The sequence below is a fragment of the Ixodes scapularis genome, unplaced genomic scaffold (assembly GCF_016920785.2).
Source record: "Ixodes scapularis isolate PalLabHiFi unplaced genomic scaffold, ASM1692078v2 PGA_scaffold2__306_contigs__length_199485367, whole genome shotgun sequence".
Classification (NCBI taxonomy): domain Eukaryota; kingdom Metazoa; phylum Arthropoda; class Arachnida; order Ixodida; family Ixodidae; genus Ixodes; species Ixodes scapularis.
In genome coordinates this window covers 83,939,255-83,957,183 of record NW_024609857.1, presented here as the reverse complement: position 1 = coordinate 83,957,183, position 17,929 = coordinate 83,939,255, and the positions used below count along the sequence as shown (strand labels likewise).

At 47.1% G+C, this 17,929-nt stretch overlaps 1 protein-coding gene and 1 long non-coding RNA gene across 5 annotated transcripts; one reads left to right on the top strand and one right to left on the bottom strand.

Moving 5' to 3' along the window:
* The first annotated feature begins 1,081 nt into the window (after positions 1 to 1,081).
* On the top strand, positions 1,082 to 7,929 carry LOC115322734. Its single transcript, XR_005716363.3, has 3 exons — positions 1,082 to 1,137; positions 6,016 to 6,225; positions 7,611 to 7,929. It is a non-coding gene; the product is annotated as an uncharacterized LOC115322734 (long non-coding RNA).
* A 1,474-nt stretch (positions 7,930 to 9,403) lies between these two features.
* LOC115322732 lies at positions 9,404 to 17,703 on the bottom strand. Of its 4 annotated transcripts, none has more exons than XM_042291933.1 (15): positions 17,251 to 17,703; positions 15,499 to 15,755; positions 15,062 to 15,437; positions 14,324 to 14,497; positions 14,123 to 14,198; positions 13,900 to 14,010; positions 13,565 to 13,813; positions 13,336 to 13,507; positions 13,002 to 13,150; positions 12,700 to 12,934; positions 12,166 to 12,257; positions 10,900 to 11,024; positions 10,734 to 10,797; positions 10,575 to 10,666; positions 9,404 to 10,495 (listed from the first exon to the last, which is right to left on the bottom strand). In XM_042291933.1, the coding sequence occupies exons 1-11, from the start codon at positions 17,557 to 17,559 to the stop codon at positions 12,182 to 12,184; spliced, it is 2,184 nt and encodes a 727-aa protein (XP_042147867.1). In that variant the 5' UTR covers positions 17,560 to 17,703; the 3' UTR covers positions 9,404 to 10,495; positions 10,575 to 10,666; positions 10,734 to 10,797; positions 10,900 to 11,024; positions 12,166 to 12,181. The 4 variants fall into 4 exon arrangements, with proteins under 4 accessions (XP_042147867.1, XP_042147866.1, XP_042147865.1 ...); XM_042291932.1 differs by having other exon boundaries at positions 10,734 to 10,735; XM_042291931.1 differs by having other exon boundaries at positions 10,734 to 11,024.
* Between the last annotated feature and the right edge of the window lie 226 nt (positions 17,704 to 17,929).

Sequence of the window (17,929 nt, the reverse complement as noted above, 5' to 3'; positions counted from 1 at the left end):
GGGCATGGAAGCACTATTATACAGATGTATAATAGTGCTTCCACTATAAAAATGTATAATAGTGCTTCCACTATAAAATAAAAATCGTCATGACTACTATTTTTCAGGGTTAAAAGAAAAAAATGCGACGTTGTGCATTGTTTATGTGCTTCCATGAACTCTGTCGATCCACGGTGCCGAGGCCAGCCTTTTATACCAGTGCGATAATCCGGGTGTCGATGTGGCTGTTCCACAATGGTCGAGGTGATGACGGATGGATAGATGAATGGATGGATGTTAAAGGGGCCCTCCGGAGCGTTCTGCGATGGTCTATATATGGCGGTAACTCAATCTATGGGTCCTAAGGATCCTAAAAATCGTAAAATTACAGTCATGCGCGGCGGATTTCCCTATCAAAATTGCTATCAAAGTCCCCGGCACGCCCCCCTTTCTGAGATGACCCCGGAAAACGGGAGGGGCATCTCTTTACGCATCAGCCAATGGCAATCGAAGGATTCCAGTGTCACTGCGCGTCACCGACCGCCGACCCGCGGAGGAATCTCTCCAACGCGCGGACCGTCGTCAAGGGGCCCGGACCAAAGTTGCCCGGACTTTGTGCTCAGCATTCGTCGTTCGTCGCATCCCACGGTCGCGCTATGGACCTTTCGGACCTAACGTCTCTAGAGCTCGAAATCCTGGAACGGACAGCTGACATGGGTGCCATATCCTACGATTCGACCCCGATGCGCGACGTCGACGAACGCAGCGCCGCGGGCACCGACTGTGGCAACGACGAACGGCCGCGCCGCGGTGAAGCGAGTCCGCAAGAGCTGGAAGACGCACCCGACGATGGAACCGGGCGGCTTGGGAACACGGACTGGTACGTGGTGCGCTCCATTATACCCCGCTTTAATGGGTAATTGATGCGTGTTTTCTGCGAAGGTGTCTATGTGGTTCCTGCGCGCCGATGGAGACCGTCGTCGAGTGCGTCTGCTGCCGCGAATACCCGGCCGTCGCACGGAAGCAGCAGGGCCGGCAGGGCTGCGTAACGGGCCACCCGGACTTCGAGGCCCTGTGCCTCAACCCTGAGGTGTTGAGGTTGGCCTACCTCAACATGCGGCACTACGGGCAGCAAGGGATGGGCGCAAGTGCCAGCGAGTGAGTACGATGTCATGCTTTGCGCGTGAGCAAACTCACCATGTCTCGGTGAGGACCGTGCCCTCGGCAACTACGTTCACTGTCCGATTCACAGCGTACATACGTACTTGTAATAACTTGTTGTTAGGCTAGATGAACGTTTAGCACCATCCTGGGAAGCGGTCGATGAATTGTTTGTGTTGCCGATAGTGAAATTAATCATAACCCCCACTGTCCAGGCGCAATATAGCGCTCCAGGGAGGCTTTCAAGAGACTAAATGAGAAGCAGCCTGCCTAGTTACCACCCAGTCATTTGTTCAATACAGAAACACGGACACTTCCAACTGCTGTCCCACTATAAACTACACATATTCTTATATGTTCTAAACGAACTGTTCTGACGAGACCGCCCTTTTCGAGCGTTACATTTCTTCCCGTTAGGCCAGATCATGGAGAGCTATTTTTCCTTGCATTTACGGTTATCAGTTTAGATATGTCATTTTCTTGCTCTGTTTAGATGCAATGTTATGCAACAATAGCACTATGAAATATATGACAGTCACATGGCCTCGTCTCTAGTCGAGACGGCCTCGTCTCGTCGAGAGCAATAGAAGGCGACACCTTGGATGTACATATGCTTTGGCGTTGTCCCCATGCCCAATGCTCCCTTACCTCCCTCTTTTTCACCCTTCTCGACCCTCTGACTAGGCAGGCTGGCTCACCCCCCCCCCCCAGCTTCAACTCGTTGATACACTACTGCTCCTACTGGTACAGCATGTCCATGCTGTACCGGGTGAGCACTGGTGGCCCCAATCAAGCACCGGACTATGGTGTAACTAATAAAGGTTCCCTCTCTCTCTCTTTCTCTGTCTCTCAAGAGAGCAGTGGATATCCCACACGTTTGGCTTTGGCGCAAACGACAAAGATAACGCAGTCCGTGTCAGAAACCCAAGTCTGGCTTGCAGCTTGCTCAAATGGTGTCTCTGAACAGAGCCGAATTAGCGCCTGAAGCCCCTCTACAAGCTCGCAGAGAGCAGGTGGCCGCAAAGGCTTGAAAGTCCTACTTTGTCAACGAGAGGCGAAGATTAACTCACTCCCGAGATTGTATTCGTCTCATGCAGTTTCCTTGCTTTTCTGTCTTAGCATAACTCAACAAAGGGTGAAAGCTACTGCCCTTGTGGGCCAGTCTGAGCGACGGAGCTAAGCACGTGCCAAAATTCCACAGGAGGAGTACTTGAAGACATTACGTTGTCACATGCATTGTTCTTACACGCCCCGATTGGCTTGCTGATGCCGTAGCTTTTGCATTTTCCGAAGTTCGGAAAAACGAAGAATTACTGTTTCCAGATTCTTTCCTGCTAGCTTCATGGACTGGACCAGCACTATGCTACAGAACAACACTTTTGAAGCAACAAATAAATAAGCACGAAGTTATCATATTGACGCAGTAATTCGCAACCGTGTTGGGGAAGGATGCTCCAGTCACTTTGTTTCTCAGAGCTAAGAGTTCAGAAAACTGCATACACCTACTTTATCTTGCATGCACCAATGCCTTGTTGCTATCTTAAAAATGAGCTTAGCTATGCCAGCTAAGTTGATGCTGGGCAATCTTTTTGAGAAGAAACAAACACCAACTGCTTCAAGTGCACTGTCAACGTCGACAGTACAGTTGGCACCTTCAGCTCAGACATCCTCGTTTTTTTACCTGGTCTAGTCTCTGCGTGTGACCTTCAAGCCCATCAAAACAGGGGCCGATATCAAAATGACGAAAATCAAAATGTAAAGGCCAAACATTGAAACGTCGAAAAATAAAATGCCGAACAGCAAAACGCCGAAAGGTGAGAATGCGTACATATCTGATCGCCATATTTGGTACGGTATTGGCAGATGCTAGCTGCACCAGTGTGTTGGAATCATGGAAGTGTCTTCTGCAAAATTAGGAGCATGAAAAATGTGCAAGCTGCACTCGAAGACGATATCGAGGCAGAAATCAGATTAGAACCTCGCCATCTACCACACAAGAAGCAAAGCATGCGAGAAGAGAGCCTGACAGCCGCTTTGGGCAACTGGGACAAGCTCAACATCCTTAGCTTTCTTTGCGAAATACACACAAACTATTAGATCATATTCAACAAACAAAGAATTCCTCTGGCAGAACAAATGTTTCTTCCACTTTCTCAATCTAGAACCCTGTAGGTTCGTGTTGAACATAATATTTTGGAATTGTTTGGTCTCTGGTACCGGGTGATTCGGCTAATAGAGATTTCGGCGGTTTGTTCTTTCAGCATTTCGATAATGCATCCTTTCAATTTTTGGGTGTCCCAAGCGAGTGCAATGTTCTCTGGTCAAAACAATCAAAAACTTGAGAACGATGACATAGGCACAGATTGCTGTTGAGTCCATGGATGCCACTACGTCTTTCCTCTAGAAGGCAAGTGGAGACTTATATTCCAACCCTATCGGCAAAAGTCATATTCTTTACTCCAGTATCCAAATTGTCAGAAGGGGCTTTAGACGGTGTTTGCATGCTTTTTGGTCAAGAAACTACACAAAAAGGCAGTCATTGAAGGCTCATTGCTCTGGTTCGTGCACCGTTTACAATGCAATGGCGATGCGAACTAGAAACCTTCCATTCGCCCAGCGATGCAAAGTATCCCCCCTCCCCCCCCCCCCCACACACACACCAGCAATGTAAAACACCCCCCTGAAACAAATTTCTGGCTATGCCACTGCAGGCCATGCACTCAAAAAAAAAAAAAAATTTCCTCCTTCCCATACTATAATTGTCAAGGCAGTGCAGCCATATGGGGGGCGTACCATACTGATTTACGATTTATTTTTCCGCAGATATTGTCCACTTAGGGGTCGGTAGGTGTGTCGACCTCCTCAACGTAGTCCCCCTGGAGACGAACGCACTGGTTCTAGTAGTGTGGCAGCCTTTCCGTTCCGAGACCACTCTTTGGGAGTGCTTCGCACCCACGCCTGGACAGCCGCTTCGAGTTCACCAGTGTCCATGAAATAGGGTCCTCATAGGTGGTTTTTTTCATGGTGCTGAATGGCTGATGGTCACTGCGGGCTAGGTTGAGGGAGTACGGTGAATGTAGGGATGGGCATTGTCATGCTGCAAGAGCGTACCTGCCGCCCCTTTCCCTGGCAGCTTCTCGTGAATCGCGCAATCACCTGAGGGTAGCCACATACGGGGCGATGTTGATGGTGGTGGCCGGTTACATGCAGTCAATGAGCATAATGCCCTCCGTATTCAGAAAGCCACGCGAGGATGTCTTTGCGGACATTGATTACTCGGAGGCATCTGTCCAGGCGTGGCTGAGACACACTTATAAACAGTGCAGGAATGTGATTGCTGCGCCAATTGCGCCAAACTGCACCAAGGGGCTAACTTTTCTACATCCTGCTACATTTCACCGAAATATGGCTAATCCGTGCCAAGCCTGCGCCAAAGAAGCAATTTTGGTCGCCTTTCATATACGAAACGAAACTGAGAACCGTAATTGAGCATGCGTAAGCTAGGTCGCACAAGACGCCACCCGACACAAAGTACCCTGTATTAATCGTCTATTTGGTCTTGCATGATTTTTCCCCACGTCTCGCGTTTCGTGCACTCGTCGTCTCAGGAATCTCGTCTCGCGTCTTTTTTTTTTTTTTAGCGGTAGACACGGGCGTGTGCGGACTCTCAGACGTTAGTGTATCGGGTGCCAAACATGCCGTCATGCTGTGAGACAAAACCACGTTTTTGCGCGGCGGGAGTTACTTTTTGAGCTGAAGCGCTCGCGCGACGTCGTGTGTTGCCGTCCCCACGTCGCTGCAGATATGGCGCTTACTAAACTGAAACGCATCGACATTCCTGCTCTTGTTTAAATCATACGCTGCTATAAAAATCCCTCTCTAACTCAATGACTGCTTGGCAAAGTTTTGATTACTTAGGTTTTTCCTGGTGGGCTTTCTTTCGAGAGGGACCCCGGTACGTGAAAAATCTGCCGCAAAAGAAAGTTGGTGAAGAGAAGTGAGCTAAAGCAAAGAAGGCAATGTCTGCACGCTGAACCCGCACAGCGTGCTTGTTTGTCTCGAGTTCAGTCGTTGCACGAAGCGCTCCAAGAACTTTTTTGACCTTGATTCGCAGTGTCTTGCATCGATACGCTCAGGTTCTTTTTTTCTGTGTGTTTAGCCTGTACCTCGCCTGCCGGCCTGGCAAGCACAAGTCGCTGGACTGTTTATTGTCGTATGCTGGACAGTTACATTTTGCATACTATTTTGGGAACCATGCAGTTGGCGACGGAGCGCGGAGTGGCATGGTTTCGGTTTCGGTCGAACAGCCGTTGTCTCCGCCCGCGCGACGAAGCACGTGTAACTGCAAGCCTGCCGAAGTTGCCCTTACGTGCATGTGAACATCATTGCAACAAAGGCACCAGCCGGGACGCTTGCAATGCGTTGTTTTACGTTTGCTTACTTTTTTTATAAAAATCTGCCACGTCAAGAATTTTGGCGGTGCCAGAAGAGTCCATGTGCGTATGGCAGCTGCCTAATTTGCTGTGCCAAGAGCTGCACAATAGTTTGTGCTCACTTGATTGTCACAAGGGGGGACGCCACAACAGCCACACTTGCATCTGCTCGTTTTCTCTGTCGTAACTTTGCCGGCATCTGACAGCATGACACTTTGGCTCCCGTAACATATTTTGTTGCCACTTTGGGACGGCTTTTGGTCCATGGGAGGTATATAGGGCAGTAAACACCCCAGTCAGAGACATGTCAAGGCGTCCTGCCCTCCAATCCTTCCTAGCTTCGATCCCTTAATCCCCTGATCTAGTTGAAAAGCCAAAATCTCAAGGTGGGGTGATAATTATTGGGTGTCTGGGTCTTGATTTACACTATTTTTGGATGCAGATACCAGACACCCTGAAGCCGGTGGATGATCATCTCGACATGTTCCTTGTGGTGCCAGCAACACTTGCACCGCTGGTGTGGCATTCTTTGCACGCTATGCTGGGATAGTTTTTTAGGAGTGCCATGTCTGGACAGCTTATTCAGAAGCAGGCTGTCGTCGTCGAGATCCATGCTTTTTTTTTAACGGATGATGTTGCAGTGCCCACATGGGTGAGTATGACAGAAAGGATTCAAGATTGGAATAGGTCACCAAACAGTATCGCATCATTTTTCGTTAAAATATTTTTCTAACAACACTATTCATTGAAATAAACACTGAAATTCAAAGTTTCTCGTGCAAGAATGGGGAGGCCTGGGGGTGCTCATATGTATCCCCACTACTCTGATGATAGTAGTGTCACCTCTAAATCAACACAGCATAATGGAAGACATATCGCAGTCTAAAACGGGAAAAAATGTTGATATATGTGTCTTGCAGATGCGTATATGACCAAATAGCAAATGATTGCGGTGCCCTGAGCCCTAAGGTATTCAGGACCAATAAACACATGGGGGTGGTAGCAGCTGTCATGGCAAATGGAAGCTGTCAGAATGACATGTTCGGATATTGACACGGATTGTGTCGGAGAGACATGAAATCACAACTGCTGGAGCCACCCCAGTATTGCATGAGCACTTCAGCTCGTATGTTTACACCAAAACTGTTCTGTGCGAGCTTCATAGAACACTCATGGCCAGGCTGCTATTCTCAAATCCCTAATCACCAGTACCAATGCCAAGCTTCGGCAGTGCCAGCAGCACTTTAGACAATGTTAAATTGGGACGTTCTCTGATGAGTTCACATTCCCTGGCACTTGTGTGCAGGAAACCTTTGCAGTAGGTGTGTGCGAATATTGGTTCAAATTGAATAGTATGTTTGCCATAACCTTTGCGCTGCAAAGGGAAGCCGATGCAACCGGCTCTTTTTGCGCTGTTGATGCTAGAAACGACAGTGCACTATTTGATTCAAACCAATATTTGCACACCACTGCTTTACAGGCTTACGAACTGCACTGTTTTGTCCCAAATTAAACAACATCATATGGGGAGCTTTCCACTGTTCTGGATGAATGGCTCCCATTCCCTCTGGCCAGTGCACATAATTTTCATGTGTCCTTCCCAAAACACAGCGATGCAATATTCGTCACCAACACCAATGACAGATATTATCTACAATTGTGAACTGGGACCCTGTGAAGTTATTTTATGTATCATGACCACGCAACAGATATTCCTTCCTTGTTAATTCCGGTGTATAACTGGTTGTTGTGTCGATTGGAGTTGGAGGTGCGTTAGGAGAACCAAGGCCTATAGTTTTTTTTTTTTAACTCTGGAGCATTTAGAATGAATCTACAGCAGTTCACTTCAATTTGGCTTCCATGTCTAGCCCATCCGACATGGACTGCCAAATAGGGATTCTGCTATGTGATAGCTGGAGTGGACGTAACAGAAAAGCAGAGTATGATTACATGCCTAGAGAAATGAAAACAAGTGTAGAATTTGCCAACAGAGTGATAGGCTTTGCTTCTTACATCCAATCTCTGTCATTGTTCCAGGCACTACAGATTTGCAGCCTACAGGCAGTGTGCCCTGTGGCTGTGGAGCCGCTTGGGAAAGAAGAATAGGCGGCCCCTGCCATCCTGTGTGGTCAAGACAATTAGGGGCAGGTACCCTGCTGACGTGTATGCGGGCTACAGGGATGCAGAATAAATTGCGTTGACCTAGAGACCACGCAACCCCCTTCCCTTGTCTCTTCACCCTCCCTGCATGTGTGTGAAGTCGCTCGTAGCCATGAACGGAATCCTCTAAATCACGTGACCTATTATCTACGATATCACGTGACCATAACTATGATCACATGATCGTAGTCAAACCAAAGCCAGTGCACCTACGTCACATTCAGTCACACGACGAAGCCGCCTCGGTGGCTCCGAGGCGAGAGTGCCGGCCTACGGATCCCCATGTGGCGGGTTCGAATCCCGGCCGAGGTGCCTGCAATCTGATGGAGGTATATTGCGGAGAAGGCAGCTTGGTAATCGAGCTTTCGATTGCACGTCAAAAGATCCCCAGGTGGTCGAAATTAATCCTCGGTCCTCCGCTGGGGCGTGCCAGATGCCCGTCGTTGGTTTGGCACGTAAAACCCCCAAATTTGATTTGAGTCGCACGACCGGATTGCTTCATTTTCCTCCTAGAATCCAAAGGCTGTCATCAAAACTACTAGGGCGTGAGAAGTGCTCATTTGGAACACTAACCTAAGCAGTAAAATTTGGCACCCACTAATACCATTTTAAAGTAAAGATAGAAAAAGCACCGATGTCATGTTCGCACTAACAGTGTTGTGCAGTGTACTTCTACTTTCTTCTGGATCTGTTCTTTCAAATGGAAAAACTGCATATAACATGGAAAAATCTGACTGCATGAAGCTACAAGATGCTTCCCTACATCAGCCGTCTGAGCGTGCCGGTGCGATGAGGCGAAGAAAGGCGAATTGCGATTGCTGCAGTTTTCAGAGGGACGTGGTCGATTGTTCCGAGGGTCTGGATGACGACGTGGCTAACATGACAAACAAATGACGTTCTGCTTGGGTGACTATAGTCCACTTCAATGCAGCGAACGACGGAGAGGAGGTCGCCTCCTCTCCAGCATTCGCTCTACTAAAGTGGAAAGAGGTGGGAGGAGCTTCCACTTCGTTCTTGACCTGTCACCGACTATAGGCATGCTGTAAATTGTATTACTTTTTTATTTAGAATTCATTGCCAACCTACATTTCATTACTGTACTCTCAACATGTGCTCTAGTATAGACTTTTCCAGTCCAAGCCTTCTGCGAAATCCTTTTTTTACTTGGCTGTGGAATGCTTTTTGAGCATGCACAATAGATCCCCTGCATGGAATATTCTATGCCTCCACAGCCCAGTTACCCTGGATTTTTCCTCCCGGTGGTAAATAGGATCTGCTTATATATTTCAGTGAATACTACGATTGTTAGTTTATATTGTCGTTATAATTGGCAAGTATACCCTCACATCATGCAAATACTTTGAGGAAATGGCACAATTTCGGTCGGGTTTTTAGTTAGGCATAGTGCAGTATTCTAGTTACATCGACCCATGTATTGACCTCACAATGCAGAAATCATCCAGGGGATCACAAAATTAGTACTACCATCGGCATCACTTGTTTTCAATTATGAAATTATTTCCTTTTGGTCATGCAAATTTCTACACCTTCCAGGTTCTGGTACCGAGAAGTCAAGTTGTTGGAAAATTAATGCAGTTTATTTCAATCGTAAGGTTAGCTAATGTGCCTCACTTATTTGCAAGCAGGTCAATAATGACAGAAGACAAATGTTGCAGACGGGGGGAAAACCGTGGTGTAGACTGGAAAATGCAGCACTGTTTTTAAATTGCCATAAAAAACTTCTGTTAATATTTCCAGTGTTATATGCAACCACCCCACTTATGTTATTGCTGCATTACCAGCCTACCTCCTGGATGAAAACCCCATTTATTGGAAACACGGGCGGGCTGCCCCGCCTCGGTGCAGTCTCCACAGCATGTCCGCTCATCAGCACATGAAAAGAAAGATGGATAAGGCATTGTGTTACAGTCTTCAGAAAAGTGTCGGTTGGGTTCCGAAAATACTTAATTTTCTAAAACTGCTGCGATGGGCTAAGCTTGTGAACTGGGGATGGGATCTCTGGTGCAGAACTACATGCTATTCAAAATAGCACTTGATCCGCCTTCATTGTGGTGTGCCCACAATGAATATGACAATACGGTCACCGATTTCCTCGATCTTGAAAGCTTGCACAAATTATAGCTAGGATCCTGCGTTCTTGAATTTAATTTTTTTTTTTAGCAAAATTAGAGGGTGTTTTTTTTTGCTTTGTTTTTTTGAACCATCAATTTGGAGCTTCCATTTATGTACGCAAAGTTCGGAGTCTTTCGGCATTTTCGATGAGGCAAATGAAAGGTAGAAAACAGCACTTTGTGAATTTAGTAAAGCAGTATTTTCATATGAGAGCGCCGTATTCATCTACTGTCGTAGAGGGCCTACCTCATTTTTATTATAAGGGGCTACATGGCAACGGAAGTTGACACTGCAATAAGAGGAGAATTGCAAAAATTGTTCGAAGATTCCGGGAAATATAAAGACTGGTGGGGGACCGAAAAATTGAGTTTTTCAAATGAATCTGAATCAGCAAAATTTTAACGGCTAGTGTTTTTTGGAGTTTATCAGGTTTATCTGAGAACGCAGAACCCTAATTACAGCTAATGGACTGGGAAGAATTATAGCACTGGCCTGTCCTCATCTCCTAATGCCTCTACTGTTGGCACTGATGTGCCAACAATAGAGGTGCACCATGCTGGGCTTGAAAAATCCGGCTTGAGAGGGCAGGTGCCAATGCTTGCATCTCTCCATTACGCTTGATCGTGGCCCTAAAATCAAGCATTATCAATAGAGGAGATCTGCATTTCTGTGAAAAATGATTGCAGACAGATCTAATGTCCTCCTTACTGTCGGTCAGGGTGTCCTAACGGAAAACAATGATCTATTTTGCAGCTCGGCTGTTTTCTCTTGGGTCTGTCTGCTTGCATTCGCCGTACGTTCTGCAAAACAAAGCGGTTATTGCCTACCATGGTAGTTTTCATTAGGACGAGGCTCCTGTGTGCTTACCACTGGCAGCATGAAAGATAGAACCAGGTCTTTGCTTCCTGCTGCTGTCCACCTCGTTGACAGACTTTCCAGCCAACAGTGAAAATTCAGACTTGCATAATTACATTCCTAGACATTCCAAGTTGGGCTAGATGGGCGTTCACACTGAAGTTAGTGTCGTCCTCACCGCAAGTTGAGCTGTAGCCTTGAGTCTCGCTGTTTGGTGACTTTTCTGTGAGTCCGACATCGCCACCGGCTAAAGTTCCTTGCCCTCTTTTGAGATAGGCATGCCATGACCAGCTTGATTAGGCCCTAAAATGGAACATTCTCATGAGGAGAGATCTGTATTTCTGTGAAAAATGATTGCAGACATATCTAATGTCCTCCTTACTGTCGGTCAGGGTGTCCTAACGGAAAACGATGATCCATTTTGCAGCTCGGCTGTTTTCTCTTGGGTCTGTCTGCTTGCATTCGCCGTACGTTCTGCAAAACAAAGCGGTTATTGCCTACCATGGTAGTTTTCATTAGGACGAGGCTCCTGTGTGCTTACCACTGGCAGCATGAAAGATCCAACCAGGTCTTTGCTCCCTGCTGCTGTCCGCCTCGTTGACAGACTTTCCAACCTACAGTGAAAATTCAGACTGTTGCATAATTACATTCCTAGACATTCCAAGTTGGGCTAGATGGGCGTTCACACTGAAGTTAGTGTCGTCCTCACCGCAAGTTGAGCTGTAGCCTTGAATCTCGCTGTTTTGTGACTTTTCTGTGACTTCGACATTGCCACCGGCTAAAGTTACTTGCCCTCTTTTGAGATAGGCATGCCATGACCAGCTTGATTAGGCCCTAAAATGGAACATTCTCATGAGGAGAGATCTGTATTTCTGTGAAAAATGATTGCGGACAGATCTAATGTCCTCCTTACTGTCGGTCAGGGTGTCCTAACGGAAAACGATGATCCATTTTGCAGCTCGGCTGTTTTCTCCTGGGTCTGTCTGCTTGCATTCGCCGTATGTTCTGCAAAACAAAGCGGTTATTGCCTACCATGGTAGTTTTCATTAGGACGAGGCTCCTGTGTGCTTACCACTGGCAGCATGAAAGATCCAACCAGGTCTTTGCTGCCTGCTGCTGTCCGCCTCGTTGACAGACTTTCCAACCTACAGTGACAATTCAGACGGTTGCATAATTACATTCCTAGACATTCCAAGTTGGGCTAGATGGGCGTTCACACTGAAGTTAGTGTCGTCCTCACCACAAGTTGAGCTGTAGCCTTGAGTCTCGCTGTTTGGTGACTTTTCTGTGACTCCGACATTGCCACCGGCTAAAGTTCCTTGCCCTGTTTCGAGATAGGCATGCCATGACCAGCTTGATTAGGCCCTAAAATGGAACATTCTCATGAGGAGAGATCTGCATTTCTGTGAAAAATGATTGCAGACAGATCTAACTTCCTCCTTACTGTCGGTCAGGGTGTCCTAATGGAAAATGGTGAACCATTTTGCAGCTCGGCTGTTTTCTCTTGGGTCTGTCTGCTTGCATTCGCCGTACGTCCTGCAAAACAAAGCGGTTGCTTACCATGCAAGGCTGTATTAGGACCAGGGTGTAAGATAGACAGGTGGGGAAACGAGAGCCAAATGAGCGACCGGATTGTGTACCCCTCGGTTTTCTTTTTTTCTGTGGCGCCATCGATGTGGAGCACCGCAAACTCTCACTCCAGGTGGGCGACTGGCTAAACTGACGGAGATGGTTTCTCGTGGATTTTCAATAAAGACTGTCGTGCTCTCTGTTTATTTTGCGCACTCTCCCATAAAGTTCCATGCAAATCCGATTCCGATTTTTTTCCTCTCGCCGCAGCGCCATCTGTTGCAAATCGGGGGTACCCGCAAGCAGACGAGTACACAATCCGGTCACGGCGCTGCGGTAGGCTTCTATGGGCCGTTTCCCCACCTGCTTATCCTGCACCCTGATTAGGACCAAGGTCCTGTGTGCTTACCTGCGGCAGCATGGAAGTCCCGACCAGGGATTTGATGCCGTTACTGGGGACTGTGGCCGAACCTGGACATTCGTGCTGCCACGAGTTCCTCTTTTGGAGGCCTTGTGTAGGCTGCAGTCATCGGTGCCGGGAAGACGACGGTGTTGGCCCTCGATGCAGCAGCCAGGGACCGCCACTGTTTGCTGCTCTCCATTGCCTCCTTGATGAGCTTTCCAACATACTCTAGAATTCAAACCTTTGCATGATAACATTCCTAGGCTCTCTGGACAAGGCATTCACACTGCAGTTAGTGTTATACTCACTGTAAGTGGGATCCGTAATCTCTGGTCGTGCTGTGTGGTGGCCCTTTCGTGCTTTTGATGTTACGACCGACCAACGTGGCTTGCCCTCTCGTGTGACGGCTTGGCAGCGGTTTGAGTTTTCGTTGAAATGGAGGATTGCAAGTCGAGTCCTGCAAGATGGTTACATTTCAGTGATGGTAAAGTGTGCCACTTACAAAGAGTGGTTATTCTGGCATCAATCCAATTCCATTATCTGATCATTAGGAAGAGACTGTCAGGTTTGTCGCATTGTAACCAATGGACTGGATGAAAGTGTCCAAACAAAGGAAATGTGATTGTAAATTGGTTGACTTACTTTGCAAGCATGCCTTCTGGGCTGAAAGCCTGGGACTTCGGGGCGAAGTCTATCAGGACGCTGTGGAACGCCTCCAAAGCATATGTCTGGCCATGTGGAGACATCTGTGCAAGGTCCTTCAGGAGCAGTTTGTTGCCAGTGATGCTCTTGAATTGGTTGTAGGCCTGCGAGTCTGAGGATGATACAAGTTTTATAAAAACCACCTTCATTTGGAAGAACAAAAACATACTGGGATCCATCCATGGTCGTGTTGGCTCTGGCATGTCACCATGGAGGCACCTTCCATAGGCTCCTTCGTGCCCCGAGTGTTTGTTGATGACATGGTTGTGCATGCTGAGCCAGATGTCGATGAGCAGCTTCTCGTCGCCTCCTGCAGCCCTTGCTGACCAGTACATATGGTTTGTAGCTGTCTGGATCCAGATTTGCAGGTCTTGGCATCCAGCCCGTTTGCTTGCTGCTGTCAGCTTCTTTTTCACACCTAAAATTCAGAGTCGTGTCAGGGAAACCTGCAGCGTGATCGCTGGAAAATAAAGGCTACACGAATGGCCTGTTAGGATTGCTTACTTTTGGAGATGTGCCATATGTCAAAGAAGTGGTCAATCCCGGGTTCGTGCGTCTTCATGTGCTTTCGTGTGGCAGGGTGACGGTCAGTCACCAACGATCGGATCTTGATACCTGCACCATTAGGTTTCCGAAGATAGCAAAAGAATAAGTGATTATGCCAATTTGAACAGAGTGCCTGAAAGGCCGCCGAGTAGTGATATACATGAACTAAGCATGAACATACCTTTCTCCTTGAAGAATTGCAGCTGCTTGAGGAGGCCCTCCTTCTCCATGTTGACACTGGCCATGGCCTGTTCAGACTAAAAAAAGGTGTGAAATGAATATTTTACCAAAATAGTGCATAGCAGTGAAGTAACTGATGACATAACACAAGAGAAAGATTATGAGATTGTTGCAACTGGTTCACGTAAATTCGACTACTTGCCTCTTTTAGCTGGACCTGGACAGAGTGTAGAATCTTGTTGATTTGCTCGACGTGGACTGTGTACGTCAGGTACTTGGCACAGAACCCAGGGGAGTCAAATCTCCCGTCAGCAGAGATGTCCACCTCTTTGTTCTGCAACTCGTTGAGAAGTTCTTGTTGCTCTTGCAGCCAGACCTGTTCATGCAGATAAATATTGCTTCAGAAAGGCATGGAGCATACTACAATAGTCCCATCTGTTTATGTATGCATAGTGTAGTGTTGTAGAATGAATGACTGAGTGAAAGAAAAAGGAAAGCACAATGCAGCGAGTTTGAATGTGACTTAGATTGTGCTAGGTTGTGATTTGTGTTTTTATGTTTGTGTATTTCATAAAAGAGGCAGCAGGCCGCCCGTTACCTCGAAGCTGCCCTACCCTTTTCCATTCTGACAACCACCCTCTGTCTCTTGACTCTCACGGGGAACCTGACTCACTCAACCCAATGCCAGACAGGGAACTGCCCCAGGATACTACACATAGCAGAAATAAATTAAAGTATCGTGGATTTAGTAGCCCATGGCACATATGTAACATGATGTATAAAATTTTATCTCTTAGCACTATACCATTGAAGTGGCATACTACAAGAAGATATTTATTCATTTAACCGAAGTGTGACTGGGGCTCCAGTTTTGTACCTCATTGGAAAATTGGGTATATGGGAAAAAAATGCAGTTGCAGTGTCCCGGAATATTGCTCACCTTGTGGATTGCAGGTAGAGCGAAGGCCTTCCGATGCTCGTAGAAGCTCGAGTCGGAGATGACCTGCACGTTCATATGGCGTAGCATCCGCAGCGTAGGGGCAATCTTCACTCCAGAGAAGACCAGGTGGCTGGTCAGCAGTATGTTCCCTGCTGGTCTGCCGTTGACGATGGGCTGGCTTTTCCATGTGCGCACGTGCTCCACAGGGCAGATGCTGTAGACTGTGATCAGTGTGCCGGTAGTTTCGATCGTTGTTTGGCACAGTCTTGAGCACTCTTGGCACGTCTTGAAAAGCTCCCTTAGGCAGCTCTCGAACACCAGAAACTGGCGCTCTTCTTCTGGTGGTGGTGGTGGAGCTGATGCACCATGCTCGATTCTGAAATGGGATCATGTGAAGCATTCTTTACAGATTCTATGTGTTTATATGCACAACTTACCTCTCGTAATCCTCGCTGTGAGACGGAGAGTAGGTTGCGTCAGAGTCTGGCATGTTGCTGGGAACAGGAGATGTGCATTCATATGGCACCCCACTGCTACAAGTGGAGAAGGCAGACTCGGGTGGATGCGACTGTGCAGGCACGTCTGCGACAGGGACAGGTGGCACCACTGCAGGGATGTTTGTTTCAGCAGTACAGTCCCTGAGGGTCATTTCTGCCTCGCAGGGTGCAGGCAGTCCAGTTGCCGAGGCCTGAGTCTGCAAAGGGCACTGTTTATTACACATTTCATATTTTTAAAATTAAAGGGTGCAACTCGAGCACTCCACACAATGCCGTCACCGCGGCAAACATCCTTGATGCCTAGTTTTTTAGCTGATGGCAAACATCCATGAATTGTTTTGTAGCCTTTCCATAGCTTAGAATTTCATGCACTCAACCAAAGCTCTCACTGTAATACAAATCTAAGGGATGCCTCACTCTTTATATTTGTTTTTATAACTTACATTACCATCTATATTTTCAGTCTCTAGCTCAGCAACAATAAATGTTCATGTCGCGATATGATGTCACATTACATACATACGTAAATCTGCAGCTTGACATGTATTTACCAACCACTGAAGGAAATGCAACCAACGAGCACTTATAGCCGCAAGTGGGAAACATACAGCAACTGCCATGAGTTCTCAGTGTCCAGAAGTGCCACCAAGCAACAAAATCATGGCGTGCATTTGCTATGTGCATACAAATTTGCAAACGCGGGTTTGCACGCAATCGTGGGTGCAGGATTGTGAGAAGAAAAAAAAAACTGAGTTTGCTCACAAGAGTAGATATAAAAGAAAACCTGCTTGTTAGTAGTCACGGACACTTGGAACTTTGCTAAGCTGATACGAAAGGGTTCCTGTCTGTAAACAAGCTGGGAAAACATGTATTGACTTTGGGTGGGTCAATAGCAGAGGGGGGTGGTGATGGTGGTACCATTAGAGGCGATTTATGACTCTGTCCTTTTATCTTATTTGTTCGTGTTTTCTTTTTACAAATGAGTTCGATCCTGCAGATGGTGCATGCTGATAGGGTTCTTCGTTTTCGGGTAAAACCCGATAATACCTAATTTTTCTCCCCCGAATAGTTCTGATGAAAATCGGGTTAAACCCGATTTCTCCCCGAAAAGCAGTGTTGAAATCACCTGACTTGATAGAAAATATGAACCATTCTGGATCTGTTTAATTCCTTGGTCATCAGTTGATGGTTACAATTTTCTTCGATTTGCGTGACCTCCGCAAAGATTCACTTCAGAGCCGATCAGAAGGTAGAAACATATCCTATGCCTATATAATATATTTTGTTTACTTTTGTTCATGTAAATAACACATTGCACGTATTTGTAATTGATAAAGAAATCCCGAAAAAAAATCCGAATTTCGGAATGGTTTCTGGAAAAACCCGATTTCTTCCCGATTATCGCCCGGAAAAATAGCGCCCGATTTTTTCCCCCCCGATTTTTGAAAAATATAAAACCCAAAAAGAAAACCCCATGCACCGCACCATTCGCGCGATAAGCTCTCGAACCGCTAGTCCGGAACATTAGGCACCACTGATCGACTTGACGAATGCCATGTGGATTCCCATGTTACACAAATGCCTCCTCAGTTCTTAGTTCAGAATATAGATACCAGAAGCAGCCGCACTGCGCAACGCAGAATGCCATGTTCGTGACACTCCCAAAAATATTTGAGCCATCGAAAAACTCACCACGACTTTTTGGCGCTTTGGGGGAGGATCGTCGGTCTCATCGGCGACGGGAAGCAGAAGCGTCGGCACAGCATCTGATCGAAGACGGGAACGACGCAGGTCGTCCTTTCGGAAAGCAGTCGGCTCGAAATGTTCGGCACAAAAACGGGGAATGAGAGGCAGGTTCTCAATGTCGTGCCCTCGCCCGGCGCAGCGTAACCACGCAGTCCTTCGTGGTTCTTTCTCCGGCAAAGAGAAGAATCGCAAGCCCTTGCGAACGTTCTTCCCAGTTTGATGGCGGCACGTCTTGACGAAACAAACGTTCGGCATTTCAGGGAAATCGCTCACTCAAAGGATAAAAGAAACTACTGCAATACGCAGTCGCATTCCACAGATGACAAGGAAAAGTTTGACTCATTCACGTGGAAGGATCGCAAAGCTGGCTTCGGAGTCGGGATCCACGGGAAGAAGGAACACGTGTGTCGCAAACGCACGCTTGCACACGCCCCGGGAAGCAGACGACCCGACGCGCCGACGCATCACCCCCTAGCAACAAGCTTGCGGGGAGAAAACATAGTTCGCTGGCTTTGGAACGATAATTGCAAACTATGTTTCCCGCACCACAATCAGTTTACGTTTTTCTCAAACTCTAATTTACAACAAGCTTAAAAAGTATTGCAATAATAACGTTCGCATTCAC